The sequence below is a fragment of the Lynx canadensis genome, chromosome C1, assembly GCF_007474595.2.
Source record: "Lynx canadensis isolate LIC74 chromosome C1, mLynCan4.pri.v2, whole genome shotgun sequence".
Taxonomy (NCBI): domain Eukaryota; kingdom Metazoa; phylum Chordata; class Mammalia; order Carnivora; family Felidae; genus Lynx; species Lynx canadensis.
The window spans coordinates 85,379,470-85,396,309 of NC_044310.1; the positions used below are offsets into that span (position 1 = coordinate 85,379,470).

The 16,840-nt window shown below is 39.6% G+C and overlaps 1 protein-coding gene across 13 annotated transcripts in view; it reads left to right on the forward strand.

Annotated features, from left to right (window-relative positions):
* The window catches only part of CDC14A (cell division cycle 14A), a 206,701-nt gene that overhangs the window by 80,302 nt on the left and 109,559 nt on the right, over window positions 1-16,840 (forward strand). For all 13 annotated transcript variants that reach the window (XR_003971058.1, XM_030326596.1, XM_030326595.1 and 10 more), the window contains exons 6-7: window positions 1,077-1,143; window positions 4,412-4,474. Coding sequence is in view for 12 of the 13 variants with exons in the window: in XM_030326596.1 (XP_030182456.1) it covers window positions 1,077-1,143; window positions 4,412-4,474 (130 nt within the window). In the remaining variant the exon portion in view is untranslated. The remainder of the gene's footprint in view (window positions 1-1,076; window positions 1,144-4,411; window positions 4,475-16,840) is intronic.

Consider the following 16,840-nt stretch of genomic DNA (forward strand, 5'->3'; position numbering starts at 1 on the left):
AAAACTTAAATAAAGTATGAAGTACTCAATTTTCGGTGCAGTAGGTTCCCACTCCTTTTGATACAACACTTCATGGTGCATTAGAAGTTCTCCTGGATCCTGAGAGGAGATTTTTTGGAAGAATGACTGCTTTTTCCATAGTTTTTTTGTTTTTTTGGGGGGGAGGGTAGATAGGAGGGGTGTCATTTAATCCAGGAAAATAGCAGCTAGCTTCTGTTGACCTGCCTACATTGTCCTCCTTACATTTTTATGCTTGTATTTACCATATTCCTGATAGGTGGTTGTTCCTCTCTGAGAATACCATTGGTGATTATAAATCTTTTACTTAATGGAACAGTTCAGGTCATTGTTAATAATACCAAGAAAAATCATAATATTTCTTAGGTGCTTCCTATGTGCCAGGCTCTTATATGAAGGACTTTCCATTTATTTTTCTTTTTTTTAAGTTTATTTATTTATTTTGAGAGAGAGAGAACAAGCAGGGGAGGGACAGAGAGAGAGGTAGAGAGAGAATCCCAAGCCGGGTCTGTGCTGTCAGTGCAGAGCCCAGTGTGGGGCTCGACCCCACAAACCATGAGGTCATGACCTGACCCGAAATCAAGACTTGACGACTTAACCAACTGAGCCACCCAGGCGCTCCAGGACTTCCACTTATTAAATGTAATCTGACAATAATCCTGTAAATGGTAAATACCATCAGTAACATCATTTCAGAGATGGGAAACCGAGACTCACAGAAGTAAAATAAGTTGTTCAAGGTCCCAGCCAGTATGTGGCAGATTTGGAACTTGAATGAAGGCAATCTGACTTGTGAGTTCAGGCTCTTGAATTTGCTTTTCTTATTAATTATGCCTATTGGATTAAAGCAGTTTCAGAAATGCTTCAGTTAAGATGTAAGAGTAGTTAACTAGTAGTATCTGATGTGTTGCATAAATTTACCATGTTGACAGCTGTGAAGCCAAACAAGCATATCTTTAATTGTCTTTGGTATTGTCTTATTTGAATATTCTGGATGTACATTTTTAGTATTGTTTTTTTTGTTTTGTTTTTGTGTGTGTGTGTGTGTGTATTTATAGGGATGCTTCCTTTGGAAATTGCACTTACAATCTCACCATCCTCGACTGTTTGCAGGGAATCAGAAAGGTAATAATAATTCTCCTTACTGTAGTTGACACAGTAGTTTCAAAATACGAGAAAGGAATAATGTCAATATTCTTGTTTTTCATTGGAGAGAAGAGAGGACAGGCAGTAAGCAGAAGGCTTTCCACTTCTTGAACAATGATTGATCTGTAAAATATAGATTGTTGGACAAATTGAAGGGGTGTCTGTGGGTAACTCTGTAACTCCTTATTGAGGTAGAAGGGATTTCCCTTTCTCATTTAAATTATTTCTTTTCCCCGGCAGATGGATCACTCCTATCTGCTGCTCTGCCTGTGACATTGCTTTGTCACTGGTTCAGCTTCCTTATCAAGCTAGAGCTTGGTGTGGGAGAGACAGGAAGCCAACCCACACCTCTGTCAGTGTGGAGAACATTTCCATGTTGGTTTCCTACCTGGATATTATTACACCTCTGTGAAGTAGTAAGTAGGCCAGATATTATCTCATCTTTATAGACGAGGAAACAACCCCAGAGAGGTGAAGTCAGTTTCAGAGCCACAGGGAGTTCTTAGCAGGGCTAATTCTAACTCCGATTTCCCTACCATATCAAGGGTATGTTATGAATCAATGGTTTGTCAAAGCGTGGGACTTGTTAGAGATGAAATTCTCAGTCCCATCCAAGACTGATTGAACCATAAACTGTGGTAGTGGGGCCCTGCAGTCTGTTTGAACAATCCCCCTGGGTGATTTGATGCACTGTATGTATAGTTTAGAGGCATAGTTATTTAGTTATTCATATATATAATGGAGAAGTTAATCTAAAATATTTTTGAGAATTTTAAGAATGTGTTCTAGAAGCACTAATTTACTGAGAAGTCATGCACGTTGTAGTGTGAATTTGAATTAAGGTTCAAAGTGCATCATTCCATCTTGAACATGCAGCCATGATTTATCAGTCAGGAATGTACACGTTGCAGAATCCATTGGCAAGGACTGTAAACACACTATCGGCAGTGATTCTTGTTCCAGTTTCTTTTCTCTACCATAATGTAATATAATATGATGTAATATAATATGATATGATATAATATAATATAATATAATATAATACAATATAATAATATAATATAATTGCTACATTTTGAGTTGAGAAAATTGGTATGATAAATATCCTTGTTGTTTTATGTATGTTTTTTGACTTTGATATTTCATTTAAAAATGAATTTAAACTCTGTAAGACTTTAAAATAGTTTTCAAATATTTTTCTTTTCACTTAAAAACTGTCAAAATACTCTAGCCCACCCCACAAATAATGTCACCAACATAGACTTCTAGTAACACAAGTTAAGAACCCTAATTATAGCATTTAAAAAATATGCCTGAGGGAAAGAAAGTAATTTGTTTATTGTTATTGTTGTTATTTTTATTGTTATTATTATTTAGCCTATTCTGCCATCTGGTACAGGCTGTTTCTTTTATAAATTTATGAAGTTCAGAAAGAGTTCACCCTGGAATATCCCCACCTGTTATGGTAACTTGGTAACTCGATATAGAAATTTATGACATCCTTCCTGTTATAGAGGGAAGCTGTACTTTGTTCATGAAAAACATCTTCTGTAAATTTCTTGTTTCATCAAATGTTTGGGTTAATATTACCTGAATGTAGATGAGATTTTAGAAAGACCTAATAGAGTGTACAACATGTCTTTAAGCGACTGAGACACATTACCCCCCTGCACACTCTTATACAAGCCATCATGGTCTGGGCAATTTTTTTGGCAATGAGTACCATGCCCCCTAAGAGTGCAGACAGTTTACAGCTGCAGTGTTACCTTCTTAGGAAGCGTATCTTTGTGATTTTGTTGTATGGGCATCATCACACGCATAGTTCATATGTGTGTGAACTATACACAGAAACATACACAAACCCACACTTTAAATGAAGAGAAAGGAAGGAAGGTTATAGCTCAGGGTTTACTCTTCTCACTGCTTTCACTGGAATCAACTGAGTTGCTTTGTTTAAAGATGAAATAATGTAAACAACTTGTTTTGCTCTTAACGGTAGGGGTCGACAAAACAGTGTTGTCAGACCTTATCGTGTGTAAGAATCACCTAGAAGGCATGTTAAAATACTCGTCCTACCCCTAAAGAATCACATTTAATAGTTCTGGCATGGGATTTAGGAATTGGTATTTTAGATCTAAGTTACCGTCAGTGCTTCTGCTGCAGGTGGTCCATGCTCTGCATTTTGGAAAACACTGGTCTGTAAAATATTTTCAAATACAGATGCACCACAGCTTGGCTTAACAGTTTCTCCTATTTTTAATGACTTGAATACATAATTTTTAAAAGCAACTGTGGGTTTGTACTCTATTATAATTTGTATAGCTTCATGACCTAAAAGAAGAGACTCTGTCCTCTTCAAAATATTATATCTGAGCAAGCTGGATCGTTTTGAAAAGGAGTAATGCACGTTTTCTTTGTGTTGTTAAAAATATCAGCTCTTCCTCTAAAGTGTAAGAGCAGTCTAGTACACTTGTACTCTGTCAGAAACTATTACTGTAAAACAAATTCTCTCAAAGCAGGGACAAATAAGGGCCTATTGAGTAAAAATGCTCTTTTTGCTAAGTATCTCATTAATGCTGAAAGGAAAATAAAAGCACCTACAAATTTAATTTTTCTTCTCCTATCTGAAAAGTTAATCACTGTTAGGTACTCTGTCATGGTTTGATATGAATTAATTGTGTCATTCCCAAATGGGTTTTAACTATATATTTGCTAGTATGCTCCATTTTATATACATAATTAATTAATTTATTAAAAAAATTTTTTTTACATTTACTTATTTTTGAGAGACAGAGAGAGACAGAGCACAAGTGAGGGAGGGGCAAAGAGAGAGGCGGGACACAGAATCCGAAGCAGGCTCCGGGCTCTGAGCTGTTAGCACAGAGCCTGACTTGGGGCTCGAACTCACAAACTGTGAGATCATGACCTGAGCCGAAGTCAGACGCTTAACCGACTGAGCCACCCAGGCACCCCTATATACATAATTAATTTATTTACACACAAAACAATGTAAATTAGGACTCTAGATCCGTTTTGCAGGACATATTTTCATGTTTTTCTAAGTGTTCAGTCCCACTTGTAAGAAAGTCTCAAAGCAAAATTACTAATATTAGATGATTTCTAGATAGGTGTTATAAATGAAAGGTTTCAAGCTTTTTCCTTCAGGTTAGTGAGGGTCATTTGTGAGCAGGAATGGCTAAAAGTTATCAATTTGGTGTGGAAAAACTAATTCAAGTTCTGCTTTTAGGGATTACAACATGGATTTTTTGACTTTGAGACATTTGATGTGGATGAATATGAACATTACGAGGTTTGTACATTTTAATGTTTTGCAAGATATAACTTCATGTTAATTAAAATCCCCTGTACCCCACCATCCCCCAACACTCAGGTATTGCAAATTTAGTGACTGCTAAAATAAACGCATTCTGGCATTTTCCATAGCTGTCAGTTTTGTCCTTTCAGCTTTGGCTATTACCTTTGAACCAGCAGTCACCCAAATTTTAGTTTGGGAAAATGTCGTATCTATAATATTCTCGTATCAAACCTCTATTAGTAATTACTTTGCACATTTAGTTTATAAGAAAAAATAATTTCAAAGTGTAGTTTGGTAGTGAAACTGAGTTACTGTTATTTTAAAAATTCAGGTTCTGTCTAAAACAAAATTGGACTTTTGCCTTGTATTGGTTTCTGCTGCATAAATTTTATTTTGAAATATGGCTGAATTTACCTAGTTCTATGGGTTGGGTGAATTTTTTTTCCTGTGGCATCACAAAGCTTTTGAATAATGTCTTGCCTGCTCAACGATGCAGAGTTTAGTCAAGGGCTGTCCCAGCTAGGCTGTGCTCTAAGATGTTAAAGGAGAGCACTTTCTGAGTAGGAGGAGGAAGAGTCTAGAAGCAGTTAGTTTCTCTGGAAGATGAGAAGCCTGTAGAATGTGAGTAGGCTCAACATTCTATGAAAGGGAGCTCTTCTGTTGGGGTCCTCCAGAGGAGTTGTGAAATGTGTCCCCCTCCTTAGCAAGAGAGGGCAGCCCTCCCACTTTGGGCTCTAGTTCAGGATGTCTGTTTGGATAGCCTGCTTACATGTTAAACTTCACATATAACATATGTGAAAAGAAATTGACTGTCTTTCATTCAAACATGGTCTTCTGCTTCATTCATCTGTATTAATGGCACCACCATCCTGCTGTTCACTCAGGCATAAGAACAGAAACACTTCTCTTTCCCTCCCTGATCTAACCAGTAGTTGCATTCTCATTGCTGGTGCCCTGTGGTGTGTTTCATCTTTCCTGTCCTTTCTGTTCTACTTCTTTCACTCTGGCGCAGGTCTCACACCCTCTGTCGTAGACTATGGTAACCACTCTAATGAGCCCTGGCCCTTCTCCTATTGGTCTTGCACCCACTTGACTGACTGATCTTAAAACAGAGCTCTCGTCTTGGCCTGTCTTGGCCCCAAACTGCACTGCCCTGCAGAATTGAGGATAGAGTCCTCTGTCTTGGCATTCTTAGCATAGATGGGCTCTAGCCCTCTTGCTCTCCTTGTCTCACTTTGCTCACCGTGTGCCCTCTGCATGCCAGCCCCACTGAGCTGTGTATTTACTGTTTCTTGAGTGTCCCTGTGCCCTGGCCGAGCTTCCTTTCTGCCAGGTGCCCATCTCCTTTAACGGTTCCCTTCCTCCATTTCATGCGTGCCAGATCTACACAGATCAGCTCTTGCTCTCTTGAGTATTTTCTCTCTTCGGTTTCACATGTTACAATTTGTACTTTCCACTTTTCCTGTATCATGGCTATTTGTGTACAAACTTTATTTTTTCTTATTGGATCGCAAATTCTTTGGGACATGACGAAGGGGAAAAATTTATACTGAGTTCTTGGATAGAAAGTTTTAACATCGTAAAGCTGCTACTTCTCCTCAAATCAATAAATAGTGCTAAATTTATTAATAAGTTTAGTGCAGTTTATTAAAAGCCTTAAGTATTTTTTTAACCACAAAAGCATTGTTATCATGGCATTTTAGTAATGACCAAAGAATCCGCCCCTCAACCCCTGCATATACATATATTATGTCTGTATTATATGAGCAGAGCTATTTCCTATGAAGCTAACAAAGCTTCAATTTTAGAGACCCCCCCCCCACTTGCATGGGCACCTTTTAAGGTCCTATACCTAATTTTAAGGGGTGCCTGGCTGGCTCAGTTGGTAGAGCATGTGACTCTTAATCTCAGGGTCATGAGTTCAAGCCCCACATTGGTATGGAGCCTACTTAAAAAAAAGAAAAGTCCTATACCTAATTTTATATTCATAATTATATATATGTGTGTGTGTGTGTGTGTGTGTGTGTGTGTATGTATGTATATATATATATATATATATGTATATATATATATATATATATTTAATTTTTTTTTCGAGAGAGAGACAGAGCATGAGTGGGGTGGGGGGGCAGAGAGAGAGGGAGACACAAAATCCAAAGCAGCTTCCAGGCTCTGTGCTGTCAGCACAGAGCCCAATGCGGGGCTTGAACCATGGACCTTGCGATCATGACCTGAGCTGAAGTTGGATGCTTAACCGACTGAGCCACCCAGGCTCCCCCATAATTTTATATTCTTAAAGTGGGCTTCCAAATTTGTTAAGTTTCATGTTCCATGTATATGAGCATGGAGAACATTCTATGGCAGAAAACAAAAGCCATTTCCATTAAAAGAAGGTATTGGGGTGGGGATTCAAGAGGGAGAGGAAGGAACAAATAGCACAATAAAGAGAGAAAATTAGTTGATACTTTACTTATTCCTTCATCTTTTTTTTTTTTAACTTTAATGTTGATGTTGAGAAGTAGTTGGAAAGCTGTTGAAAAACCTGAAACAGTACAGTTTCATTCTTGCAAACCAACCAACCAACCAACCAACCAACCAATCAACCAGCCAACCAAAAAAATCTGTTAAGAATGTGGTCATATCCTCACCTGAATAAACAACAACAATAACAACAAAACTCAGGTAATGAGAGACAGGTGGCAGTTGGTGAACATTTGACATTTTCTGTCAAATTACTTCCGTTTTTGAGAATGATATGTCCATTCTATCATTAAGCCTAGGAAAAGAAAATCACAAATAGAAGCATGATTTTCAGGGAGTGAGCATTTCATAAATGCTGCTTACTGAATAAATAAAGGAACTCTCTTTTTGACAATCTGTGGGCCTAATCCTTTCTTGTCATAATTTCTCTCACTGTTCTCCCACCTGCTTTAGTGACTCTGGACATTTGCTGAACGTGGGGGATAGCTAGATTCACATATTCCATTTGCCCCAGCAAAGTCGGTATTCCAGTGAAGACATTGTGGTTTTCTTATTTATATATTTATATTTATATTTATATTTATATTTATATTTATATTTATATTTATATTTATATCCAAGGTAGTTAGCATATAGTGCAATAATGATTTCAGGAGTAGATTCCAGTGATTCATCCCCTATATATAACACCCAGTGCTCATCCCAACAAGTGTCTTTCTTAATGCCCCTTAGCCATTTAGCCCATCCCCCCACCCACAACCCCTCCAGCAACCCTCAGTTTGTTCTCTGTATTTAAGAGTCTCTTATGTTTTGTCCCCCTCCTTGTCTTTATATTATTTTTGCTTCCCTTCCCTTATGTTAATCTGTTTTCCACATGAGTGAAATCATATATTTGTCTTTCTCTGACTGACTTATTTTGCTTAGTATAAAATACCCTCTAGTTCTATCCGCTTAGTTTTGAAGGGACATTGTGGTTTTCAAAGTAAAATTTTATCATTGATGGCAAATTAGGAGAATGTAAATCTTAGATTATTGGGGGATGTCAGGATGAAGCTTTTCAAAGACACTTTAAAAAAATGTTTATTTATTTTGAGAGAGAGCATGAGCACAAGTCAGGGAGGGGCAGAGAGAGAGGGAGAGAGAGAATCTCAGGCAGGCTCTGTGCTGTCAGCACAGCGCCCTAAATGGGGCTCAATCTCACGAATGCTGAGATCCTGACCTGAGATGAAATCAAGAGTTGGAGGCTTAACCCACTGAGCCACCCAGGTGCCCCTCAAAGGCACTACTTGACTGTACTACATTTCATATATAAATTGGCTCAAGAAAGAGCCTAAATTAATGAGACTGCATCTCTGTGTGTGATAGAAGGGGAGCTTTATGATAAGAACTCTACTTAAAAAGGTTGTTAATAGCCAAATTATGGAAAGAGCCTAAATGTCCTTTAGGCTGATGAATGGATAAGGAAATTGTGGTTTATATACATAATGGAATACTATGTGGCAATGAGAAAGAATGAAATATGGCCTTTTGTAGCAACGTGGATGGAACTGGAGAGTGTGATGCTAAGTGAAGTAAGTCATACAGAGAAAGACAGATACCATATGTTTCACTCTTATGTGGATCCTGAGAAACTTAACAGAAGACCATTGGGGAGGGGAAAAAAAGTTAGAGAGGGAGGGAGCCAAACCATAAGAGACTCTTAAAAACTGAGAATAAACTGAGGGTTGATGGGGGTGGGAAGGAGGGAGGGTGGGTGATGGGCATTGAGGAGGGCACCTGTTGGGATGTGCACTGGCTGTTGTATGGAAACCAATTTGACAATAAATTTCATATTAAAAAAAATGTTGTTAATGACAAAGTCAGCAGAATATGAGAAATACTTGTTTTATAAGGTCTATAGATAAACGTTTGCTCATTCTGCAAAAGGTTATATCCATCTTTCCAGCAATTCATGGGTCTATAGCAGTGCTGTCCAATAGAAATATAATGAAAAGTATTTATATATATTTTAAACATTCTAGTAGCCACATTTAGAAAAAAACAATTATGAAATTAGTTTAAATATATTTTATTTAATGCAATTTACCCAAAATATCATTTCAACGTGTAATCAATATAAAAATCATTGATGATGTATTTTAACGTTTGTATTTTTGAGACTAAGCCTTCAAAACTCGGTGTGTAGTTTGCTCCATGGCACGTCTCAGTTTGGACTAGTCACATTTCAAGGGCTCAATAACCATGTGTAGTGAGAGGACAGATTCTTTTTATTTATTTTTTGTTTATTTATTTTTGAGAGAGAGAGAGAAACAGAGTACAAGCAGGGGAGGGGCAGAGAGAGAGGGAGACACAGAATCCAAAGCAGGCTCCAGGCTCTGAGCTGTCAGCACAGAGCCCGATGCAGGGTTCTAACCCACAAACCGTGAGATCATGACCTGAGCTGACGTCGGACGCTTAACCGACTGAACCACCCAGGCGCCCCTGCGAGAGGGCAGATTCCACAAGGACAGGCTTGCCCATGAAAGTCGGGGTCCTTCGGAATGACGTGAAGCCTTGGATAAGCAGAACAGGTTATGTCTTCTTGCTTCAGGTAATCTAATTGTTCACCTAAGAGTTAAGGTCCTGTCATATTTAGAAGGCTTGGGGTAAGATATCTCAGGCTCTTGCTTTATTTTTATGTGACTTGCAAAATGGCCCATTAATAATTGATGACCAAAAGTATCTTCCGACATGTGGCCTCTCAGGTCTTGCCAAGCTGTTGCCTGTGCATTTTTCACATCTGCACTGGTCAAACAGTGCAGCTCGGCCACCAAGGTCCCCTGAAGTAACTGTGAGAATGTGGTCCAAAAGCTTCTACTAAGAACCAGTGTCAAAACATTCATGCTTTCCCAACAGATTTCTTTTCGGGTTTTCGCAGAACTAAGAAAGCAGCCACTCTTTCGAAACCTAGCCATTAATCAGGTCACTTGAAAAATGGAAATAGACCTTTTGCCCTGGCAAACAACAATTAAGATGAAAGAGCTTGCAGACGTGAGGAGCTGTACCCTGGCTATACCTCTATACTATTACTGCTCATGTAGGATGATGTCCTGCTTGGGAGACCTAGAAATAACAGCACCCATCCACTGAGTCTGCCTTCAGTCAACCTTTTTTTTTTTTTTTTTAATTTTTTAAACGTTTATTTATTTTTGAGAGAGGGAGAGAGACAGAGCATGAGTGGGGTGGGGAAAGAGAGAGAGGGAGACATAGAATCTGAAGCAAGCTCCAGGCTCCGAGCTGTCAGCACAGAGCCCAACTCAGGGCTCGAACCCACAAACCGTGAGATCATGACCTGAGCCAAAGTCAGACACCCAACCAACTGAGCCACCCAGGCGCCCCTTCGGTCAATCTTTTTAACATTCTTTCTTGGGTAAATAAGGCCTTGCCTACACGCCACTAATCATTAATGGTGCTGCTTTTAAGCAGTTGTTATTTATCAAAGAGAATTTGAAGTTGTGTCTTTAGTTTGTGGTTTGGTGGTCTCCGAGGGGCTTTCTCCTGTTTACCAGAAGGCTTGTCCTTTTTGATGATGTGTCTATGTTGGCCACACACAGACCAACTCAGCAGCACCCTTTCCTGGGGAGACGGGAGGAGGAGAGAAGTGCAGGGAAACAAGCTTCAGTGGCAGCGTGTGGATATGCCTCACTGCTGTGGCTTATGTTCATTACCCCAACCTGAATTTGGCCCACGCAATCCCTAGGAATTGCCTTAAATACCTTTTTGGGGATTAGATGGAGCTTAAAGTTTACGTAAAGCCTACTTCAAAAAACTACGAAATCACTTTGACTCCTTTCTCTGAGCTATTTTATATCTTCCACTATCTTTTTATCTCCCCCCCCCCCCCATAAATCATTCCTTTTTTTGAGAAAAAAAATGCTTTCAGTGACGCAGCATTGTCAGTATGAGGATATTTCCTGGAATTATGGACTTGGCCCTTTGCTTTTCCATGCTGACAAACCTGGACCACGTTAACAGTGGTTACTTGATGGATGTGGTTAGAGCCATGCTTGGCTACTGCAGACCTGGTGACAGAAAGACTGGTTACTGCCTGTGTGGAGTCACTGCGTAGGGCCTCCTTTTGTTTCTCTCCTCAAGGCATACATGGAAAATAATATTTGCTCAGCACCCTGTGGTCATAGCTCATAGCTGTTGATGACTGGCCTAGGGGACTCTGGCTGCCCCCGTCTCTGCCCAGGGATCTACATTTTGTTGGAAAGCTTTGTTCTACAGAAATAACGGTGTACAGATAAACTTTTGTTATATGGGGGACAAGAAGCTGCATTACATTCTTTGTGGCCTTCAGTTGATTACTTTTCAGTTTGTTTATTGAACACTTATTAAATACCTTCTGTTTGCTCAGTATATTTGCTGGGTCCAGTCTTTTTTTTTTTTTTTTTTCTTTCTCAAGAGGTTTCCTGTAATTTCATCTCTTCATGTATGGGGTGAGAACCTTTATTCTTACCATCTGCTATCTTAGAATCTATATATCCCTCTGCCTCGTTCTGTGAATTTATCATGTTTGACCTTCACCACAAGCCCCATTTTCTTGCTGAGCAAATTAGTTGTCTACACAGAATTTCTCATTCATTCATGACAGGCTGAATGTGGAAAATTTTGCTCCTGAGATATTCTAGTGATTTTTCTAGCAGTAAGTCATTTTTATTGCTATTTTCACCTACAGGGTATTCTTTAGGTAAAAGAGCATTGCTATTCTAGAAGGTGATTTCACATTATCTTAGCCACATTATAATGTAGCCCATGTGGGAACTGTTTATAAGGAAGCATTGGTCAAGTCTGCATGTCTGGGAATGGGTCCTTCCTTCCTTCCTTTTCTCTTTCCCTTCCTTCCTTCCTTCCTCCCTTCCTTCCTTCCTTCCGTCCTTCCCTCCTTCTTTCCTTTTCTCTTTCTCTTTTTTTCTATCTTTCTTTTTTTCTTTTTTTCTTTCTTTCTTTCTTTCTTTTTTTCTTTCTTTCAATTTTATTTTAGAGAGAGAGAGAGAGAGAGAGAGCACAGCAGGGGAGAGAGGCAGAAGGAGAGAATCTTAAGCAGGCTCCATGCTGAGCATGGAGCCTGATGTGGGGCTTAATGTGGGACTCTATCCCACAACTGTAAGATCATGACCTGAGCTGAAATCAAGAGTCAGATGCTCAACTGACTGAGCCACCCAGGTGTCCCAAGGGTCTTTGTTGACTCTTGGGCCTCTTCCATCAAGTGTTCATATTACTATCGGAGTATATGTTTTAGAAATTGTGTCTGATTATATCAGTCTCTTATGTTAAGTCCTTCATGGGCTTCGCAGCTGCATGCTTTTGTGCCTTCCGGCATGCTCTTGTTCCCCCCTCCTGCCTGTGATCCCTTCTTTCCTGCCCACCATATTTATGTGCATGTGTCTAAGTTATTCTTAGCTCTGTGGGAGCTCTTCTCACACAGTGTTGCTTGATGCTCTATTTACACATCTGTGTCTTCCCTGCACTCTGGCTACTTGAGGTCAGGAACAGAGTCTTACTCATCTTTGTCTGAGTAAGTAACCAGTAGCATAGTATGCTCATAGTGGGCAGTCATTGAATGTTTGTAAAATGAAAGAATAAAGACATGACCGAATGCATACTAAAAACAGGAGTGTAGCGTATTTCAAAATATTTTATATAATTTGCTAAAAATAACTACTTTCTAATGAAAGTGACCAAGATTTATTAATTAAGAATTCATTCTGATTTTGTAGTAACACTCCAAGGGAAAAAGGTATTAACTATGGTAGACAGCATCAATAAATGATGTTTCATTCTTTCATTACCAGCCAGTCTGTGTTCTAATAGTGAGATTTTTTTTTTAACCAGTTATTTGTAACACAGGATTGCTAGGGATTATAATCTTCAAGCAGGGAGTCCATGTAACATCAGTTTAGTTTAATATATGAGCAGAGACTGTCTCCAGGTTGACTTTGTCATCCTTCATTGCTGTTAATAAGTAAATTGTCAAACTGACCAGGTGGTGTAGACTCCTGAGGATGCTTTTTTGTATGTACCTTGAGAACTGATAACATTCGTTGGGTTTTCCTTTGCTCAGTGTGTCACCTCAGGTCAACAGCAGGTCTCAATGCTGTTGAACACCTAAGGTATGATGTTTCAAGACTGCTTTGGGTTAGAGTTTGTAGAGCAAACTAGAATGTAATCTCGGTGCTGCTTGCTTAGTCTGCCCTCTTGTTCATGGATTATGGAACTGGAAAAATGTGAATTTCTGCCCTTGTAATTGTGAATTCCTGCCATAGGACTGGGGTCAAGCAAGCTCCAGAATGCAGGTATGTGAGCATGTCCTGACCACCTGGAGGAACTGTGGAGGTATGCCTCCCACAGTGATTTGACTACTCAAAGAACTATTAGAAGCATTTCCCTGGGGCTATCTTGTAGTATTGAGTATACCACTCAAAGGCTACAAGTTCAAGGAAGCAAAATTCCTTCCTGGACACTGCACCTGCAAATGTGGAGGCACCCAGTGTTTCCACATCTGTTAATCCATTACACCTATTGCTGGCTCAAAGGTCATGTTGGTTGACTCTATAAAATGTTTTGAGGTCTACCTTGTCCTAAGAAATTTCCCATGGTTTTTTCCTTCCTCTTTAATTGCTGTTTGGTTTCTATCCTTTCTTTTACCTCCAAGCGTCTTAAGAGAGCAGTCTTGACTCTGTTATTATTCAGTCATTAGTTGATTATGGTCTGGTCTTTACTTTTGTGAGTCTGCTGGACCTGTCCTTGCTAATACAAAAGTTAGCAAAACCAGATGGTTGTGTTTGGTCTTCTTCCTACTTAATTTATCCTGTGGCCACTCTCTAATTCTGGATACTCACTTTCCTTCCCTAACTTGTAAGGATCCATCTCTTGCTTTTCTCTTCCTTGAGTCTCTGGCCATCCTTCTCAGTCTCCTTTGCAAGTACTTTCTCTTCCTTTATCCACCTGAAATGCTGCTGCTCTCTAGGGTTCTGGTTTGTGGTTGAACACACTCTTCATGGGTGAGGGCACCTGTTTCCAATTTTCAACAATCGTGTATGTGCTGGTGGCCTCAAATAATCATGTCTTGAGCACTGGAGGGCACCTGCAAACTTACACTGGGTTTGTGCTCCCTGTGGCTGCATCAGCAGAGGCGTCATTGGTTTGAGCTGCTGGAGCAGTCCCCTAAGTGTTTTGTTTTTTTTTTCTAGTTTATTTATTTATTTTGAGAAAGAGGGAGAGAGTGAGCAGGGGAGGGGCAGAGAGAGGGAGAGAGAGAGTCCCAAGTAGGTTCCATGCTCTCAGTGCAGAGCCTGATGCAGGGTTAGATCTCGAAAACTGTGAGATCATGATCTGAGCTGAAATCAAGAATCAGATGCTCAACCCACTGAGCCACCCAGCCCCTCCACTAAGTGTTTTCTACCATCAGTGTCTCCCCACCCCAGCTGGAGCTAGCAGAGGTGAAACAGTCATCCACATGGGGCCCTCCTCTTTCCCTCCACCACACTGTCTCTCAACAGCAAATTTAAATTAATAATCTAGAGTTTGATTATTTAAGATGCCAGATGGCATGCCATTTTAATTTAAACCAAATAACTCAAATATTTGCTTTGCTTTAAGCACATAAAGTACCAATCACTGCAGCATATTTGTGTTTATGTAATACAACTATACCATCAACACTATTTTATTGTTTTAGAAGTTAGGAAAATATAAGTAAGTTGCTTTTATTAAAAAAATTTTTTTAACATTTATTTATTTTTGAGAGACAGAGATAGAGCATTAGCGGGGGAGGGGCAGAGAGAGAGAGAGAAGGAGACACAGAATCTGAAGCAGGCTGCAGGCTCCGAGCAAGCTGTCAGCACAGAGCCTGATGCGGGACTTGAACCCACAAACTGTGAGATCATGACCTGAGCTGAAGTCGGACACTCAACCGAATGAGCCACCCAGGCACCCCAAGGAAGGTGCTTTTTAATGAATAAAAAGAGACTTTTAGTTCTTTTTGATTTTTCAAATAGTCTTGTGCCACTGTTAAACCTCTTACATACTTCTATTATAGCACTTTTTTTTTAATGTTTATTTTTGAGAGATAGAAAGACAGAGTGAGCAGGGAAGGGGCAGAGAGAGAGGGAGACAGAGAATCTGAAGCAGGCTTTAGGCTCTGAGCTGTTAGCACAGAGCCTGATGTGGGGCTCAAACCCACAGACATGAGATCATGACCTGAGCCAAAGTTGGACACTCAACTGACTGAGCCACCCAGGCGCCCCACGTTTCAAAGTTTAATGCAACTCTTTATTTTTTTTTAAATGGGTGTCTTAGTTTGGGCTGCTGTAACAAAAATACCATAGACTGCGTGGCTTAAACAACAAACATTCTCACAGTTCTGGAGGCTGGAAGATCCCAGATCAAGGCACCAGCACGTTTGGTGTCTGGTGGCCTTCTGTGGCCGTGTTCTCCCTGGGTCCTCACATGGTAGAAGGGGTAGGGAGCTCTCTGAGGTCTTTTTTGTAAGGATGCTTGTCCCATTTGTGAGGGCTCCATCCTTATGATCTAACCGCCTCCCAAAGACCCCACCTCCACATACCATCATATTGTGGATTAGGTTTTGATGTGTGAATTTTGAGGGGACACACACATTCAGTCTGTAGCAATGGGTAAAATAGAGACTAGAGTAGCGCCCACCTCATAGGATTTCTGTAAGGACTGAATGAGCAGTGCCTAGTACAGAGTTGGTGGTAAATATGTATTTGCATGTATTATTATTACTGTTATTGGTCACTCCCACTTGCTTTCAGACTCCTTAAGATCACAGAGAAGATACTTTTTATTATTTTATGTGTGACACCGAGTGATAGTCGTTAATGTATAATAAAGGCTCAGCAAAAGTTTTAATGAATGTTGAAATGTGCTTAAAAACAGTTTGTCCATGTTGTCTTAGGAAACCTATCTGTTGATAAAGGGGATCAATCCTGTACTTGTTAAGCTCAAGGTCTGTCTTTTCTATTTTACTGTCTATTACAGTGGTGTAAGGCCAATTGATTTTCAGCATTTGGACTGAAAAATGTATTTTGTGACCAGTACAACAGAGGTATGCCTTACTGGCATGGATATATTTCTTAGATGTAAAAATTTATGTTTTCAAGTCAGTTACTTTTACTTTTTTTATTTTTTCAGTTTTAATACTGCTATTTACTTTTTTGTAAGCAACTTTGAGTTCTTTGTTTTCCAAACATACGTTTGTTTGTTTGTTTGTTTATTTAAAGTAGGCTCCACACTGGGCGGGGCTTGTGCTCACACCCCTGAGATCAAGGCCTGAGCAGAGATCAAGGGTCAGATGCTTAACTGACTGAGCTACCCAGGCGCCCCTATTTTTTCAGTTTTAATACTGCTATTTACTTTTTTGTAAGCAACTTTGAGTTCTTTGTTTTCCAAACATTTATTTTTTTTATTTATTTAAAGTGGGCTCCACACTGGGCAGGGCTTGTGCTCACACCCCTGAGATCAAGGCCTGAGCAGAGATCAAGGGTCAGATGCTTAACCAGCTGAGCCACGCAGGAGCCCCTCAGATGATATTTTAAATGCACCAGCACAGTTAACTATTTCAAAGAAACCTGGCGAATCTTTTGTAGACTGAAGACTCCTGTAGTAAAGTGAATATTAACATTTAAATGTATCAGTTTCAGAAATTCAGTTTTTTTGTTTTTTTTTTTTTTTTAATTTTATTATAGTGAAGAACGTGTGGTTTTCCTAAGTAGTACTTGGTAGGCTGTAGGCTTTGGAATGTAAGCGGTAAAACCATCCTCTTGCCTCACCCTTGCTGAGATGTTTGTTTATAAAATGTGGTAGGGTTGGAAA